The 17,810-nt window shown below is 37.6% G+C and overlaps 1 protein-coding gene across 1 annotated transcript in view; it reads left to right on the forward strand.

Annotated features, from left to right (window-relative positions):
- LOC108430898 (teneurin-1) overlaps nucleotides 1-17,810 on the forward strand; it is a 283,207-nt gene that overhangs the window by 198,781 nt on the left and 66,616 nt on the right. The window contains exons 12-15 of the mRNA XM_017703711.2: nucleotides 1,869-2,054; nucleotides 3,029-3,055; nucleotides 3,430-3,576; nucleotides 14,160-14,382. Coding sequence (XP_017559200.1) covers nucleotides 1,869-2,054; nucleotides 3,029-3,055; nucleotides 3,430-3,576; nucleotides 14,160-14,382 — 583 coding nt within the window. The remainder of the gene's footprint in view (nucleotides 1-1,868; nucleotides 2,055-3,028; nucleotides 3,056-3,429; nucleotides 3,577-14,159; nucleotides 14,383-17,810) is intronic.

A 17,810-nucleotide genomic window follows, 5' to 3' on the forward strand; every position in this document is an offset into this window, starting at 1 on the left:
ATATTGTGTTGTTTAAGTGTTCCCTTTATTTTTTTGAGCAGTGTATGATGAAAATTAGCTCAAATGACTTTCAGCTTTAATTTAAGAGTCTTTGTTTCCAAAACAGCTGAACCATTTTCATATATAGCCCCCATTGTTGATGTTCAAATATTTATGGACCTGACTTTAAACATGTAGCAGTATTCTGATCACCTCCTGCTATGTAGTCAGTTGCATTCTGGAGAAATGTAGTCCAGTTTGTTGTTGAGAAACAAGAATGGAAGGAACTTATGGTCTCTTCCTAGGTTAGCCTAGTATTAAAACCAGCCCTGTCTGCTGGATGTGGGAGACATGGGATGGCATAAAATCTTGATGACTTTGATAAGGGTTATATTGTTATCGACACACAACTGAGTTGGAGCATCTCTGAGACAGCAAGACTTGTGGGCTGCTTCTGGTCATCAGTTCTGAGGTGCCTACTGACAGTCTTCCAAGAAGGGACAAACCACAAACTGATGACAGGATATATATATATATATATATATATATATATATATATATACACATTATGACCACCTGCTTTGATTTGCTGTTGGTCGTTCACATGCAGCCAAAACAGCTCAAGACCTCTGAAGGTGTCCTGTCATATCTGGCACCAACACATTAGCAGCAGATATTTTAAGCCCTGTAATTTGCAGGTAGAGCTGCCGTTGATCAGTCTTGTTGTTCCAGCAATTCCCACAGACACTGGATTGAGATCTGGAAAATTGGAAACAGGGGCAGCACCATGAATTCATCATCATGTTCTGCAAACCAGTCCCAACAAATGTGTGCCATGCACCAAAGCATATTATCCTGCTGATAGAGCCAATTGCTGTCAGGGAATACCATTGCCATGAAGGAGTGTACTTGGTTTGCAACAATGTTGTCCAATTGACATGTAAATAAATGCACAGACCCAGGAGCATCACACTCCCGCCACTAGCATGTCTTCTTCACACAGTGCATCCAATGCCAACACTTCCCCATATAAAGGACATGTGTGTATGCACACACATACTCAGCCATCCACGTGATATTATAGAAATCAGGACTCATTGGACTAGATGACCTACTTCCATTGCTCCATAGTCCAGTTCCAGTGCTCATGTGCCCATTGTTGTTGCTTTCAACTGTGGACATGGGTATTCTGACCAGACTGCAGTTACACAGCCCCATATGCAGTAGGGTACAATGAACTATCTATTGTAGTACTTTCAATCCCTAATGATCATTAAGACATTTCTGTGACGTTCCTCAGTAGCCTTTGTGTTGGTTCACACCAGACAAGATAATCTCTCCTAAGACTGTCAGTAGGTACTCACTGCTGGCCTGGAACACCTCACAAGCCTTGCCGTTTTGGAGTTGCTATAGTGTATATATATACTAGACTGTAATGAGAATGCAGGTCTGTTACAGTGACAGATTTTCAACAATAGGTTTAGGTTACCTTACCATTATAATAAGAATGACCACTGCCATTACCTGGTTGAAGGCCTGTTGCACTATTTATTTATAATACCTTCGTTTTATTAATTAATTTGTTATTTATTGATTTCATTGATATGTAAAAAGATTTCAGAGTACTCTGATAGACTGTTATAATTGTATATTTAGACTCTGGATCTTAGGCAAGACATTAAAAAAAGTAAATAATGAAATACAAGTAAATATGCAGGTATGATGGTGGTGTGGCCAGCGCTACAGTCAGCACAGTGTTTCAGTGGTCATTGCAGCCTGATGTTGGCATAGCCTAAAGTGGTTATGTGATTGTTCTTTCCCTCTCTCTCTCTCTCTCTCTCCCTCTCTCTCTCTCTCTCTCTCTTTCTCTCTCTTTTGCAACACCTCAGAGCTGTGTCCGGTGCCCTGTGGCAGTCACGGTGTGTGTTCAGAGGGCCGTTGCCAGTGTGAGGAAGGCTGGGAGGGCACAGCTTGTGACCAGCGAGCCTGCCACCCTCGCTGTGAGGAACATGGCCAGTGTGTGGACGGAAAGTGCCAGTGTCAGCCTGGATGGGAAGGCGAACACTGCACCATTGGTAAATCCCCGCCAGGGCCGCATGATAAGCACAGAAACTGTTGCAGTTATAAATAATGGAAAGTGTTGGTGGAAAGTAATGGAATATAGAAATAGACCATGTGTTTTTATTCCTTTGGTTATGTAAAACGAGAATTTTATTTAGACCAGATGATAAAATAATATTGAGAGGTATTATAGTTGATTACATACATTATAATTCTAATATCCCAACGTTCAGATTATGATATCAAATTTTGCACCCATGTGCACTTAATTACTATACAGAAATTTAGAAAAATTGGCAAAATTCCCCTTTAATGTGGCATGGTCAAAAATGTATGTTTTTTGTGTATTCCTCGATTTATCAAAAAATAATTTTGTGATGATGGTTTGAGATGATGCTGAAAACATAGTAAAAAATGACAAAGAATTTGTTTGACGGCTCATTTGCATACTACAGCCTTTAGGGAAATCGATATCATTAAAACCAAGATTGCGATACAGATCACCAAATAATATATTGCATAGTCATAGTCTCTGTCTCTTCCCTGTCAGTAGACTTTCCTAATCAGCCGCCACATCACAGCTAATTTGATGGTAATTAAACTGTAATATTTCCTTGTCAACCCACCCACCCCCCCCCCTTCCTGTTAGCGTGCAGATGAGCGCACGCTTGAAGAATTAAAAATATGAAAATACATGTTTCGCAGAGAACAGAGTGGCAGGAGAATTTGAAAGTGTGTGAGCCGCGAGAGCCATTAAATCTTAGGCTTTTACTAAAAAGCAAAGCCAAGAACTCATTTCACCCCCTTTGCACTTTAACAAGGGAATTAAAGGTTTGCTCTGTAGCTTTCCTCGGACGCGCCAAGCTAATTGCAGCTCCTGACTCACACCTTAAAGCCTCTTTTAAACATGCCATTTTTGTGAGTGTGTGTGTTAGCTGTGTTAAATGTGCTAAGTACTCTTCTTCTCTTCTTGTTCCTTCCTCTGCAGCCCATGATCTGGATGTGGTGGTGAAAGGTGAGTGGAAGCCTTATCGGTTGCTCAGACTAGAAATTAATCCATTCAGCTTCACCATGGATTTTCTGTGCTTGAATAGCACATGTAACATGCCAGTAATATTTTTCTTGAATCACATAATTGATTATAATGCATTTCTGTTCTCTGTGAGGTGTATTGTAGTACTGTGGGAGAGTTAAAACTATCATTTCAGACTTTTTGAAGAATAATTGACTGAATCTTTGTTAAAGGATTCTTCTCATCTAATAAATGTTACGGCATGGTCCATTATGAAACATAAATATCTATACAGCCATTTGCTCCCATAACTAGTGTGTTGGAAGTGCAGAGCCAGTGGTGAAGGTAGGTAACTCTCACTGTTGTCGCTGTGTCAGATGGCTGCCCGGGGCTGTGTAATGGAAAAGGCCGCTGTACACTGGAGCAGAGTGGCTGGCGCTGTGTGTGTCAGCCTGGCTGGAGTGGTGCTGGCTGCAACACTGTGACAGAGCGCGAGTGTGATGACAACACTGACAATGATGGAGGTAAGAAATCCAAATTTTCAAACAAGGCGAAGAAGTGATGTCTGACTTGTGAACTTTTTTTAAGCTAGCTCTTTGGAAGAAACTGCACTTTCTTTTTGAGTCTTAAAGATGCTCTATGTAAGATTTTTTGCAAAAATTGAGTAGCATTGATCATGCTGAATTCACATTCTGCATTGCATAGCAGTACACGACTGACATGGAAAAAGGAAGAAGTATGCTCTGTACTCTTTTGTGTTGTGTTTTATTGGTTTTTTGGAATTCAACCAGATTTTGGCATTCATGGCTCCCAATCAACATCTGGTTTATTTCACAACTGGGACTGAATGGCAAAAGTGGGGAAAACTGCATACTTCACAGAACATTTCGCTTACCACTGGCGTTGTTGGAATGTTGCCCCTGGTTTTAGCAGAATTGTGTGTTGCACCTCAATTGAAAACAATAGAATATCCAATTGCTGACATCCACCTGCCATCAACATGTGAATACAGCATAAGTCAGGAAGAAAACGATATGCTAAAAAATGGTGACCATATGCTGCAGCAAGTCAGCCTATAAAGCCTCAAGAATGAGTATATAAGTATATAAATTGTTTATTTGAAAGTTACTTGAGTAATTAGTTAGTGTTATATTTTATCCTCAATCAAAACCTGAAAATATTTCTGAGGTTCAATATTTCTTTGCTATATCATTAAAAATAATCTGTATAAACAAAACTGAAGTGAAACATATGAGAAAATCCTCTGCTAATGCATATTTACATGTCTTTGTGCTATATAAGGTTTGCATTAAACAACATGGATTTCAAGATGAGATGATTATGTACAGTTTCCAGTATCTGCTTCCAGCAATGGATTTATGAATCTCTGAAACACTGTGCAGAGTTTGTTGCTATTAATTTCTTGTGGTGATATTATTGTTAGTATAGTTCGGTTTGGTCTTTTTAAAAAATCAGATTATGTGTCAAAATAACAGGGATTATTCAATTAATAATGTCATTTTTAGTTACAGTCCTACTGCTCATTAGCTCCTTGAATGATTTTTTTACATTAAGCAGTATCTAGGTAACAGGTATTTGCAATAGAACATATGCAGCAGTTTTTAAGTTAAATAAGAAAAAGTAATGAATAACCACCATTCTTATTCTAAAACAACAAAGTAAGAATAAAATTTTAATAGGACACAATATCAGTTAAGCGAGATTAAGTTAGCAAGCCAGCTAACGGCTTGTGTGCTTCCTCAGGGTGGAAATTGAGTTAAGCAGAAATTTTGATAGGTTTATTATAGTCATATTTGTCCTTGGTGTGCTGGTAAAGTTATCCTCTTTCTTTCTTCACCAGACTTGATGTCTTTGAACATATCAGGGCTGTGTATTTTTGCGGCTGGGATCTGCTTTGTTTTGATTGGCTTTCAGAGCCCAGTCACTTCACTTTAACTCTGCTTTTCTTGTGTATGAGCTGGTACGCATGTTGTCAAACGGTTGTCAAAAACTGAAGTAGAAAAAAAAAACTATATAACAACTGAACTCAAGTACTATGCTTTAACTGTACTCAAGTACAGTAACAGCAGTAATTTAATGTAAGTGTAACTTGTTATTTTCCACCTCTGAAAATAATGCACATTATTAATGTTACATGTGATTCCAGACTTTTGAACGGTATTGTACAACCACATGTAAAGATGTAAGATTTGGACACCAAACATTTGGTCAATTGATCAAACAGATTAAGAAAAAGTGGAAAATTCTATAGATTTGAAGTCGCTTGAAGCTGTTAAAACTTTCAGAAATGGATCTGGTTGACAACTAATTGTCTGATGTAATCTACAGGATGTAGATATGAAGGCTTGTTACATTTTAGGATGAGTGTTGCTATGAGTTAGATTTTGAGTGTAAAGAGTTCAATAGTTTCAGTTTGGAATTGACTCTCTTGGTCTTCCAAGAAGCCATCAGTGCAATTTTTTCCATTTCTCCATGCTGGTCTGCCCATTGGCTGCTGTTGTTGAAAAGCCAGTGTGGCCTAAGCACTGAGTGGATTTTAAGTCTGTGCCAGTGTAGGTTAATACCTTTGATGTCTACCAATCCTGCTGAGATGAAAGATGAGGGAAAACATGCACTCTTCTTTTTTTATTGCATATTCTGTTCAAAAGGCAAACAAACACAGAGAAAAAGATGGAACAAACTAAACCAATCTCTCCCTCGTTTTGATTGCATGAGCGATTTTGCGCTCGAGGGCCCCTTGCGATGCACAGGTGACGTTCTAGGAAGATGATTTGTGGGTTTGTTGGCTGGGTTAAGATGAAAGGCGATGCTGCTGATTGAGCTCAGGCTCTCACCGAGGCATGTGTTCTTTTTAATATCACTTCTGTCCTCCCCCAACCCCTCACCTCCCTCTTACTCCAAGATGACTGATGTGGAGATTTGGAGCCAAAATCTGACATGCATCTGAATGTATAGTACCAGTCAAATGTGTGTATGTTTTTTGGAATCTTAAACACATTTCAGTCGAAAGGCTTATATTTCAGGGCTTGTTTCCAATGGACATATAAAGCAGTGAAGCAGATGTCTCTCTGTGATACATTTTATTATCATGATAATATGCTTTTCTGAGTATGATGTGGCCTCTGTACTTAAAAAAAGTTGCATGTCTTATTACAAAAAGAGCATAAATAGTTTTTAGTCTCTGATTTTGTATGTGAAATGTTATATGAAAATGATTGTACCTGGAGTTTTTCATAGCAGTTATTAAATCTGGCACAACTGGCAAATTTTGTCTATGTGATAAAATATTGTAATGCATATTGTGTATCAGGAAAATGTGAAATATTATACAATGTTTTTTTTTCTCATAGATCAAGCTCTCTTACTGGTTAGTATTCAAGGGCTAAGGAGAAGTCCTAATGCATTAGAATAACTAATAATATATTTACTAAGTGACAGAGGAATCAACCAATCACTTTCTGATTCACAGTAGGCAGGACCTTCCTGAAGTCCTAGAAACATCACTGACTTTGAATATGAGCTACAGTCACAGTGAAACTGCTACAAGGTGAAACATAGACTAAAATGTCTTAGCTTCCAGTCATGTCAAATGTCTTTTAGAAGCTTCAAATGTAAACTGTTTCATTTGGAGCAGACCATTTTTTATGTGAATCACAGTTAGCTTAGCACTTACAAACTACTGGTATCCTATTGGGATGCTATCAGAAATTAGAATACCAAAGAGGTAGATATTATCATGTTTTGACATTTATGACTAATAATGTAGCTCTAATAGTCATGGCTCACCACTATCATCACTGAAGCTTCAAATACAGTATGTTTAATATAGAATAGCCAAAAAATGTTCATGTGAATCAGCACAGAGCTAGCAAACTATGAGAATTCCAAGAAATTAGCATTATCACAGACGTTTCTCATGTTTTGACCAAGTTTCTTACAGTCACAATTTACCAGTGATTTAACACTATGTCAGTAGCATAAATTTTTTTATAACCATATAAGTAGCCTTTCCATAACCCTATAGTTTATTTTTCTTGTTTTGAAATGGAGTGAGCAGGACAAGTGTGGTGAGGAGGATAGATGGAGAAATGAAGGGAAGGGAACGTTGCTGAATCCAGGTCCTATCATTAGCCATGCCATCTGTATCATTCACCAGCATGGCTGCTAGCCACAAATGCTGAATGTTCCAGCGCATGGGTTGCTACTGCTGGTGCTGGAATGTTCAACCCGCCAAGCTCCAATGAAGGCTCTAAATCACCAAAGCATTATAAGCTAAATTTGTTGTCACAAAGACTCCAGCATTGCCTCTCTCAATCCCCTCCTTTCCTTCTGCTGTTTCTCCTCTTGTTCTTTATGCATCCGAGATCACATGAAAGAGGGAGTTGCTGCTGAACGGCTTTTTAACGGAGCTTCTGTTGTGCTGAGGCTCACGTTTTAGAATTGAGAGCCTGCAGGGATTATTCAGCTCACCAGCAACTGCTTCACCATTCAGATCCATTCCAAGATAATGATGAAGTGTATACATGGTCTTCACGAGTCTCACTTTAATGTTGCCAGCTAATATGCTTGTTTGAGCTAGCTAGATGCTATCTGGGGAAGGTTGGAGGGAGGGGTGAGCGCTATTCAATTACGTGCCTCTGGAGTTCAAAATCAAAGTCTAACACGCATTTGTGTCTGGGTTTGACCAAGTGCTCATTAAAACATGCATTTATATTCTGAACGAGGCATCATTAGGAGCAGGCCTTAGGGAAACAGATGACAATCAAAGGCTTTACAGCTGTGGCAAAGTGGCCACATAATGAAGTTAGGCCGAAGTTAATGGTTTCTGAAGAAACCGAAGAAGCTCCCGCACCAGAAGGGTCAGGTGTAGCCTCTAGCCAAACCTGAATGCGTATAGCTGAATGTGAAGAAGTGCATATTACTTGCATGTGTAATAAAGTAAATTTTGAATTCCATTTTCATTCTGCCTCTGAATATACATGATGGTTTCTGGTTAATTTTCATGTTGAACTATACCATAAAAATAACATTTCCAATCTTAGTTTTATTTTAGAATCAACGAAGAAATATTTCATCTCTTCCTGCACTAAAAATACCAGGACATTTTAAAACTGAAAGGAAAACTGAAAGGATTTTTTTCTCAGAATGTGTTTCTTTCTTAGAAGTTATTTTCTTATATCAGAGTCTCTGAACTTTTGTTTTAAAACTGAAACAGCGGAACACTCAAATGCTCTATGTTTCCATCAAGCCTGAATGTTGCAAATTAATCTGGATTTTATTGAAAATGTCCTCAATGCATGACATAAGACACATAAATCAAAACAAGCTTTTTTTTTAAAAAAAAACATTTAAATTGTGGAATTACTGTGTAAGTGTGGGTAGCCAGAACAACCCACAAAAAAAATTGTGGGTTGTTCTGGCTACCCACACTTACACAGTAATTCCACAATTTAATCAGCATTTCTTAGATGAAGTACTGACCTCAATAAACATCCTGTCTGTGTTTAGATTAAAAGAGTGTACAAGCAAAATATGTAAGTGACTTCAGTACAACCCCTCATCTGAGAGTACGGTGGTACAAAGGCACTGATCTACAGAGATGTGGAAAAAAAGTGTGGAAATTCTGGTTAGATGAGTCACCCCCCACTAAATTCTTGACAAGTGGGCAAGTATATATGTGGTGTACACCACGTCAACACTTTCAATGCATGGGAGTTTGCATAAGTGTACACTAATGTGTCTGATTTCTAAATTTATCAAAAGTGTGTGAGTACTGGTTAATTGCAGGCACTGGCTATGTATCATGTTTTTGCCCTTATTCAGTATTAACATTCCCTATATATTTTCATAGCAGCATTTTACAACATCACCAGTGCACTGATCTGTGGGAAATATGCTTAGCCCTATATCATTTTGGTGGACAATTAAGTGAAGTTGTATTTAATGTGCATTTAGTGTGGGCATGGGGAAATGAGAACCGCACCAGAAAGCACATGAACACACAAGTAGACAAAGCAAGTGTGAAATTATGACAGGGCATGACAAAACTGGCCTGACCCCACAAGTGGGGGGGCATGTTGCTAGGATAGTCTGGGTCTGCTTATCCCTTTATTATAATGGTCAGTGGAAATCAGTACAAAGTTATTGTGACTGATCATCTGTGTCCTATGATGAAGCATTTCTGTCTTAATTGCAGTAGACTTTAGTGAAAATGCCACCATCTACAGATTACATGTGCATGTGATTTGAACAGTTATACATGCATAAAATCATATTTTTCATTGAAACAAAAAAAAGGTTTACTATGTGTTTTGGCAGTGCCAGTTCTTAAGATAAAATGCTAATTTCAAACTTTGGACCTTCACACCTGCTCTAAGCTGCAGGGGTGTGGCTAAAGTAAGACTAAAACTCTGCATTATGGTAGTAGCATGGAAACGGAAAAAGTTTGGAATTAAATAAATAAATAATGATAAATGTCTTTGAATTTCTCTTCAAAAGAATTTTTCAAAATTATTTAAGAACAACTTTGGAAAAAAAAATGTAAAAATGCAAGTATGATCACAAGTTAAAATTTAGGAGTTAAGGGATTATCTATCTATCTATCTATCTATCTATCTATCTATCTATCTATCTATCTATCTATCTATCTATCTATCTATCTATAAAATATGTATTATTTCTTATATTATTATTATTACCTTAATTAATGCCTAAGTTTTAAATGGATCATACCATTATGTAGTGAAGGTGGACATGGAGATGGTTAGTGTAAGAGTAGAGGAGGCAATGGATAGGGCAAGATGGAGGCAGATGATCCACTGTGGCGACCCCTAAAGGGAGCAGCCGAAAGAAGAAGAAGAAGATTATCTATGTAAATATTGTTGTAAATCTTTGTCCTTGCCAAAACGAGAGAGTCAGGATACCACCGGATACTGGAAGATGTTTTTTGTAGAGCTCTCAAGTCCCAGTCTAGCCTTGTCTAAATGAAACAATTCTGACAAGCAGACTTAACACAATGTAGTTGTAAATGATTAATCTCTGCTGTAGTAAATCAGGAGACAGAAATAAGCACCAAATCAATTGTTTTGAATACAGAGCTAGATGAGAGTCAGTATTTGCATGATTAGTCACATGGACTAAGAATAATGGAGACTCAGCATTGAAACTCATATCATGAGTCATGAGTGAGATTTACATCTTAAGAATAAAAACAAGGAAAACAAATATTCCACAATATCTATAAGGTCAGAATACTGCTTTTGTATTTGATTGTATTATTATTATTATTATTATTATTATTACTATTATTATTATTATTATTATTATGTTATTGTTGGACTGCAGTTTGTACTAATATGGTAGAATGGTTCATATATCTCTTCATTCTTTAAAATGATTGTCTGTAATAAATAGAAATTGAATGATGTAGGGAGCAGGCGAAACATGTAGCTTGCAGAATATACTCATGCTTTAGAATAATCTCCTGTTTCAGAACCTGTGAGCTGGATATTTATAAGCTGTTTGGTGCCTCTGTGGCAGGAATATTCGTAGGAATACACAGCAGGGACATTTACAAGTCAAATATGTTTCGCAGTGGTGTGTAATTGTTTGCCCCCTTAGGAGGAGATGACCTTGAACTGAGATGCTTCAGTTCATCCCCTTCTAAACTTATTTATCTCAGTGCAACAAGGACTCAGCGGGCCAGCCATGCAGCAGATAACGTGGTGGTCAGGATCACAATATTGCTAATATGGTTTTAAATAGCTCATTATAACATGGACAAAAGCTATTATTCCCAGTGCTCCAAGAGAGTATTTTTTTCCCTTACTGGCATTTATAAAGTGATGCTGTAGTTAGCTAGAAATGTCAGCGCCATTCCTACTGTTGGGGGGAGAGGGTAAAATTTATATATGAAATTGTTATGGAAATATGCTGCCATTTTTATGGATGCTATTGCCTCTTTATTCAGATACAAATGCTCGCGCGAAGGTCAGGAGAAAAAATCTATTTGGAACTTGAGGGAAATTATGTAGTATTTTCGAATCAGAGCTGAAAGTCAAGCCCTCAGCGAGCAGCACAGAATGCCACCTGCTTGAATTTAGATAATAATCATGTAAATGCTGCCTGTGACTCAAATGAAAGTGTTGGTTCCACTTGCTTCCACATCTGCAGATATTTTTTTCCCTTTGAGAACCATACAAGTATTTCATTTCCTCTGATATATGCAGTGCTGGTCAAAAGTTTGGCCATGCCTGATTTAATGTGTGCTTTCCATGATGTTTTGCTCTAAAGGCTTATACTCAAATTATTTTTTAAAAAATTAATACAAGTTATGATGTCAATGCATATGTATGAATTTAATTCCAAAACAAAAAAAGATCTATTTAAAAAATAAAAAATGGCACATAGCAGAGCTCAGCTTCAAGCCAGAAATGTCATTCCAAGTGACTCCTTATAAAAAGCAGGAGAGAATGCTAGAAGTGTGTAAAGTTGCATCAACGCAAAAGAGGAACACTTAATAAATAAATAAATAAATAAATGGGAACTGAGTCAGAGAGGTTTGATGTGAAATTCTAGAAAGACTTACTGTGTCAGAATTGTTCTTCACAGTGGTGTTTTGAACCAAGGGCCATATTAAAGAAACGTCCTTTATATTGTCTTAACTTAAGATCTGACAGGTCAAGATGACATTTTTCACAAATTTGCATGGCAGAAACAATCCTTAATTTAGGAATCTTATTTTAATCATACAGCATCTTATCTCAAGTTAAGAAATCTTCTTACTAAGCAATCGACCATACGCAAACAATTGAACCCTGAACACATTATCAAAATAATCAAGTTATTTAGCCAGACTGCTAGATACTGTTACTGATTTACTAAAAAGGGTCAAACAAAACCAAAACATAAGCTTCATATTAAGAATTTTGTGAGAGTGCTTCATGTAGTTTATTAGCTCACATTCAGGTCTGTCTCTTCATTATTTACCACCATCACTGTATTATTTTATCAGATGAGTTTTCATCATTAACATACCATAAAAGGGGATGGTAGAGATCGAGTCTGCAGTGTCTGGGGCTTTCAATGCGCCCTCATGTGTCAAAACACCAGTTTTAATGTAGATAAAGGTAACATCATTATGCTACTTATAGTGAACTATGCTTCCTGTCACTACATGAAACAATAGCAACAGGCAGAAATGGCACAAGATATATGCAGGGTGTTGTAAGAGAAAAGTGTATCCAAAGAGCACTTTTTTCCAGATTTATCGCTATATGACCATTATCAACAACACAAATAAAACTCTTTTAGATAGAAAATAAGGACAAAAATGCCCTAACTGTGTATAAGAACTAGAAAATTCAGCTCTGACCTGTATTTGACCTGATCAATAAAGTGGTCCTGACTTTGTGATTTGCTTTATTGTAAAAGCTACATTTCATTCTTTTAAACTGAAACAGCAAAACTATTTTTGTAAGAGAGGTTAAGGTGAAGTATAGGATTAGGCTTTGAACATTCCTATAGCATTACAGTAATTACATATTGTCACTGTTGAGATGAAGCCTTCTCTGAATCTTTGAATTGGTAACTATATATGATAAGGAGGTGTTGATAAATTTGAATGTTCCTAACTTCCCAATTTTTATTAGTAAGCAATTTTGGGCTATTTCTAATGGCAAGTTCATCGAAAACAGTTAATATAATGTACTAGGCAGTGTTTTTTAATGAAAATTACAAGCTTTTTATATAACAACAATATAGATAGTACTGAGCAAAGGTTTTTGGCACCTGAGTACATTAGATTTATGTATTTATTTGAGCAGTGAACATTTGTTTTGCTCAGAAAAACACCAATACTCTAATAAATAAAAGCAATATTAATATAATAGGGAGTGATTTTATTTGTGTCAGTGTTATTTGTGGTTGTCGTCCAATACCTGACTTGGCTAATCAATACATACAGCATACATTGAAAAGATGCATGGGAAAAACTGCTGTTGTATTGTTTACTTAGTTCACACTGTTCCTTGCTGTTACTGGTTGGCAGTTTTCTTGATGGAATTCTTCTTTTAATATGTTTAATGAAAAAAAAAAAACTTTTTGACTGCAAAATGGGGAACTATGTGATTTTTAGTTATGTAACATCATGCCATGAAATGCTGGCACCGTCCAGAATAGCACCACTGCTAAGCTCATTGCTCATGATGTCTGCTATCGAGGAAACTGTCTAGTTTGATTGCCCCTTTAAAGGGCATATTAATGCTGATATAAATAACTCCTCACATTGATTTATCAGGATCTTCACAAACAAGCTGTTTGTGGAGCTCCTTTTTAGGTCCATCCAATTAGCATGTTTGCTACAAGCACTGATTTTGAGGTTTTTGGTTTAATAGGTGATAAAAAAGCATTGTGTTTCTGTAGATTATGATTTTTTTTCCATTTAATAATTATGTTTTTTATTTATTTATTACTGTTCCACTGCCCTTTCAATGTAACGTGGGCTTAACAAAGATACTTAATTTTCCCACTACTTTTATTCCATTACATCTAAACTCTGTATATATACTACAGTGTTTACCACTCACAGGATATATTTTGGCATTGCGCTAAGGTATATGGACACTTGCCAAAGTATACTTGGACCGTTTAAAAAACGTTGAGCATGCAACAACAAGAAGCCACATGAGGAGGAGGACTTGTAGCTCGGGCATGCTGATATATGGAAATTCACAGAGAGAGGTGCATTTTGGTCATGTCGGCTGCCAATATTTATGCAAAATGCGTAAAGACGTTTTAGTCTGTTAGAGTCTAGCTACTGTTTAGCAATTATTAATTAATAATTCTACATATATATATTACTGTCTTACTTAATATTTACGTAACGATTTATAAACAAGTGTAATCATTGTAAAAAAAAGGTTTTTTTCACTTACATTCTGCATCACTCCCCCACCCTCTGCTCCCCACCTCAACCAAACTGTATTTCAAAATACAATGGAAAACATTGTACATAATTTATATGGACATATGTGTGACCTCATGTGCAAGATATGCCAACAGTTGTATGTGTTTGTATGTATTTCAGATGGCCTGGTAGACTGTGTGGACCCGGACTGTTGTCAGCAGGGAAGCTGCAGTAATAAGCCCCTTTGCCAGGGCGCTCCTGACCCTCTTGCCCTCCTCCAGCAAAGCCACAGCCAGCCGCCTTCCACGCCTCTTCCCACTTACACTTTCTTCCAGCGAGTCCGCTTTCTCCTGGGCAAATCTGGCACACACACACTGCATGGAGACGTTCCCTTTGATGGCAGGTGCGAGCAAATGTGTAAATATATCACGCCACACGTCACTCCAGCCACTGTCCGTGTTTTATCCCTGTCTTTACGTCTATCAATATGTAATCATATAAAGTCAGATTGTTTGTTACATATTTATGCTTTATGACTCCTTGTGCTGTAGCAGGTATAAAAATGTCACTGTAAATTTCTCCTGAATGCCTCTCGTTCGCACTGTGAGCAGAGAAAAATGATGCAGGACCTTTTCACAATACAGACTGGAGGGAAAAAGAAGGAGAGAGCCTTTTCTTTCCCTGTTTTGAAAAATAGATACACTTTTTTTTCCCGCTCCTCTCCCACACACGACCGAATAAACAAATAAATTAATTAAATGGCCTGTGTTACAAGGGGGAAATCAATTGTGGTGTGCTGCACTTGAGTAACAAATTGTACTGCACGGCGGCTCAGAGAAAATTCTGTCCGTGCACATTTATCCTGCTCGTGTTCGAGGCAAAACCAGAGGCACATGCAGATTTTTTTCCTCCCATGCCAGTCTGTGCTCACCGCTCACCGCTGAATGATCAGTTGACATTCAAAAAACCCTGATTCACTTAGAGCTTCATATGTCCACACTCTTAAGAATGAAGTTGCCAGTAAGGCATTCTTTGGAACAGTGGCAATTTCAGTTGATAATTCTTTTGAACAACTATTTTTGAAAACAAGATAAAAAATCTTGTAAAAAAGTCTTTTGAAGAGCTTGTAAAAAAGAGCTTGTACACTATTGTCAGGTTTCCTGGACTGGGATTAAATCTAGATGTGGACTGAATTGCAATGCCAGTGGTGAATCACCTTTGAAAATTCTTTTTAGGCTAGGATTAGGCCTAATCCAAGTCGCGGAAACCAGCCCTATATGTCTAAGATGTCTGTAAACACTTGCTCATCCAAAAATATCTGTCATTTGCTGGAGTAACAGCCTCTAATCTCCTCGGAAGGCTTTATCCCTAGATGTTAGGACATTGCTATAAGTATTTCATTGCTTTGAGTTACAAGAACATTAGTGAGGTCAGATACTAATGTTGGATCATTAGTTCTGGATCACAAATGCCGCTGTAACTCAACCTAAAGGCATTTGATGGTGCTCCACCACTCCATGCAATGCAATTTCACTACTCCACAACCCAATACATGGGCTAAGTACAGCTTTCATGCAGCTGCTCCAGACTGTCTTGTTCTACTGGCAGTGCTTTTCTTTGAGGATAAAACAGGGTGTGTGCAACACCTGTCTTAGCATTGAACGTACTTTAAAGCCATTAAATTCTCCAATTAGGAGTGTGTCGGCTCTTTTGGATATATTATGTACCATGGAAATCTAGCTTCTTTTAAATAAAGGAGTTTAATTTAGTATGTAACAGTGCAGCATGTGCTCCACAGTCATACAGTGGAAATTAAGCTGCAGAAATGGGTTGTTCAGAAATAATTATTTTTGTGATGCCATAGAAAGTAATGTGTTCACATGTACATTCATAAGCATAGTTTGCCCCCACATATGTTTTGTTGATTTTGTTATTAAAGTGGAAATAAGTACACATCTTCTACAGGGAAACAAACTTACATGACATTTTCTATTGATTAGCATAATTTAACGTATCAGAAAAAGTAAAACTATATAAATGTGCCATAACAGGCCATTTTTTTCCCAATGTGAATTTCAGCAAATAAACTGTACTTGTGTTTTTAAATGTGCAGAACTGTGTTCCCTGTAGAGTCTAGAGGATACGCATTTAATTCACTTATAAAATCAATGCAATGTAACAGAGCTCAAACATTTGCATTGTACTGCATCCACCTATTCAGCCTACAGCAGTTTAGCGCACATAATAATATTACAGGAATGAAAAATATTTCAACACAGATTGAGTCAGGCATGATACATGGCAGCCAATCAGAAGAGATATTATTTGCATATATTAGCCTTAAAGGCATAGCTTGTTAATTGTAAGGGATAAAGAGAGGTTGAAAAATGAAAAAATGTTAGAGTGAAAAAACTCAAATAAAATAAAAAAATACACAGTGTAAGCATTTTACATCAGTTAGATTGCTGCACACATAAGCCAAAAACCAATTACGCAGCTACTTTTAAAAGTGTAATGTTTTAATTAATAACATGTTACTTTTGTTTGTTTTTATTTGTGGGATTTACAGCAAGGGGAAGATATTATTGGTATCAGAGGAGGCGAGGTGAGAACTGGTAGGCTATATAGTGTGTGCAAGAGACCTCGTGGAGAATTTCAAACGGGGGAAGAGAGAGGGAGGGCCAAGCGAATGAGTAGAGAACTTGAATGAGGTTGGAAATCTGGATTTCGCGGGCCCCATAAATCCCGCCGCTGCTAAGTGCTGGAGTTACTGAAGTCATTAGACTTTGAAGGTCTTTATTGCTGGAGGTCGGATTTGACGGTGGACTCATGGGCCCAGGCAGCGGACGGATATTAAGCTTGGCAACATATGTGTCACATTGGGGTGGAATTGCTCTCTCTTTGAAAAAGCAGCAGGGAGACAGGCAGCCAGGGGCACTGGCCTGGACCCGGCCTGAATCATCCTGCTCGCTGCACTGTGGATCACAATTTTCCTCAGGTTGTCCTCAATTTCAGTAGCTTCCACCCTTCAACCACCCCCACACCCCTCCAACCACACACACACAGGCCAAGACGACTTTTTATTATGGCTTCCATCATGTTCGCCCAGGTCGCCAATGGGTTTTTAATCTCAATATCGTTTATTAAGCACACAATTTTGACTGGCAAAAGAAAAAGGAGAGTCTTCGTCTCTTTATTATTCAAATGGGAAGTCAATCAAGCATGGCAGATGACATGAAAGGTCTGAGAGGATTTTTTTTCTAGTTTGAAGTTTGAGATTTCTGCCACAGCCTTCATGTTGAACTCCCTCAAACTTAATTATTACACAAAATGCAATCGAGCGCTTGAGTGGCTGACGTGTCTAGTTTTAAGGCAATGCATGGCTCCAGCAAATTGACAGTTGTTTTTTTCCCCCTTTTCTTTTTCTATAGCATATTCCCTGAAAGAATAAAAATAAAAACCTACCCACTATTAAACAGCTGGAGTAGATGCTGAGCAAATTCTGTTGACATTTCAATTATAGTGTGACCTTGCTCCCATGAAGCAGACAAATGACAAAGGATAACAAAAGGAGACAACATTGAGTTTTAATTGCTTTTGAAGTGGCACAGAAACTGAAATTGATGTTGAGTCAGAATTCAGTAATGATGTATTAAAGCTAAAAGCACAAGCGTATGTGCATTAGAGTGAGTTTACCACAGTTAGAGGAAAGGTTTTGTAAAAAATCAAACGTGTACAATATAAAACTTACCTCACATGTAGCTGATCAGCCAAGACATGTTTGGTGTCAAAAGTATGCTTCTTCAATTTAATGCCAAAGCTACAAAACTA

Source organism: Pygocentrus nattereri, chromosome 8 (assembly GCF_015220715.1).
Source record: "Pygocentrus nattereri isolate fPygNat1 chromosome 8, fPygNat1.pri, whole genome shotgun sequence".
In the NCBI taxonomy this organism is placed as follows: Eukaryota; Metazoa; Chordata; class Actinopteri; order Characiformes; family Serrasalmidae; genus Pygocentrus; species Pygocentrus nattereri.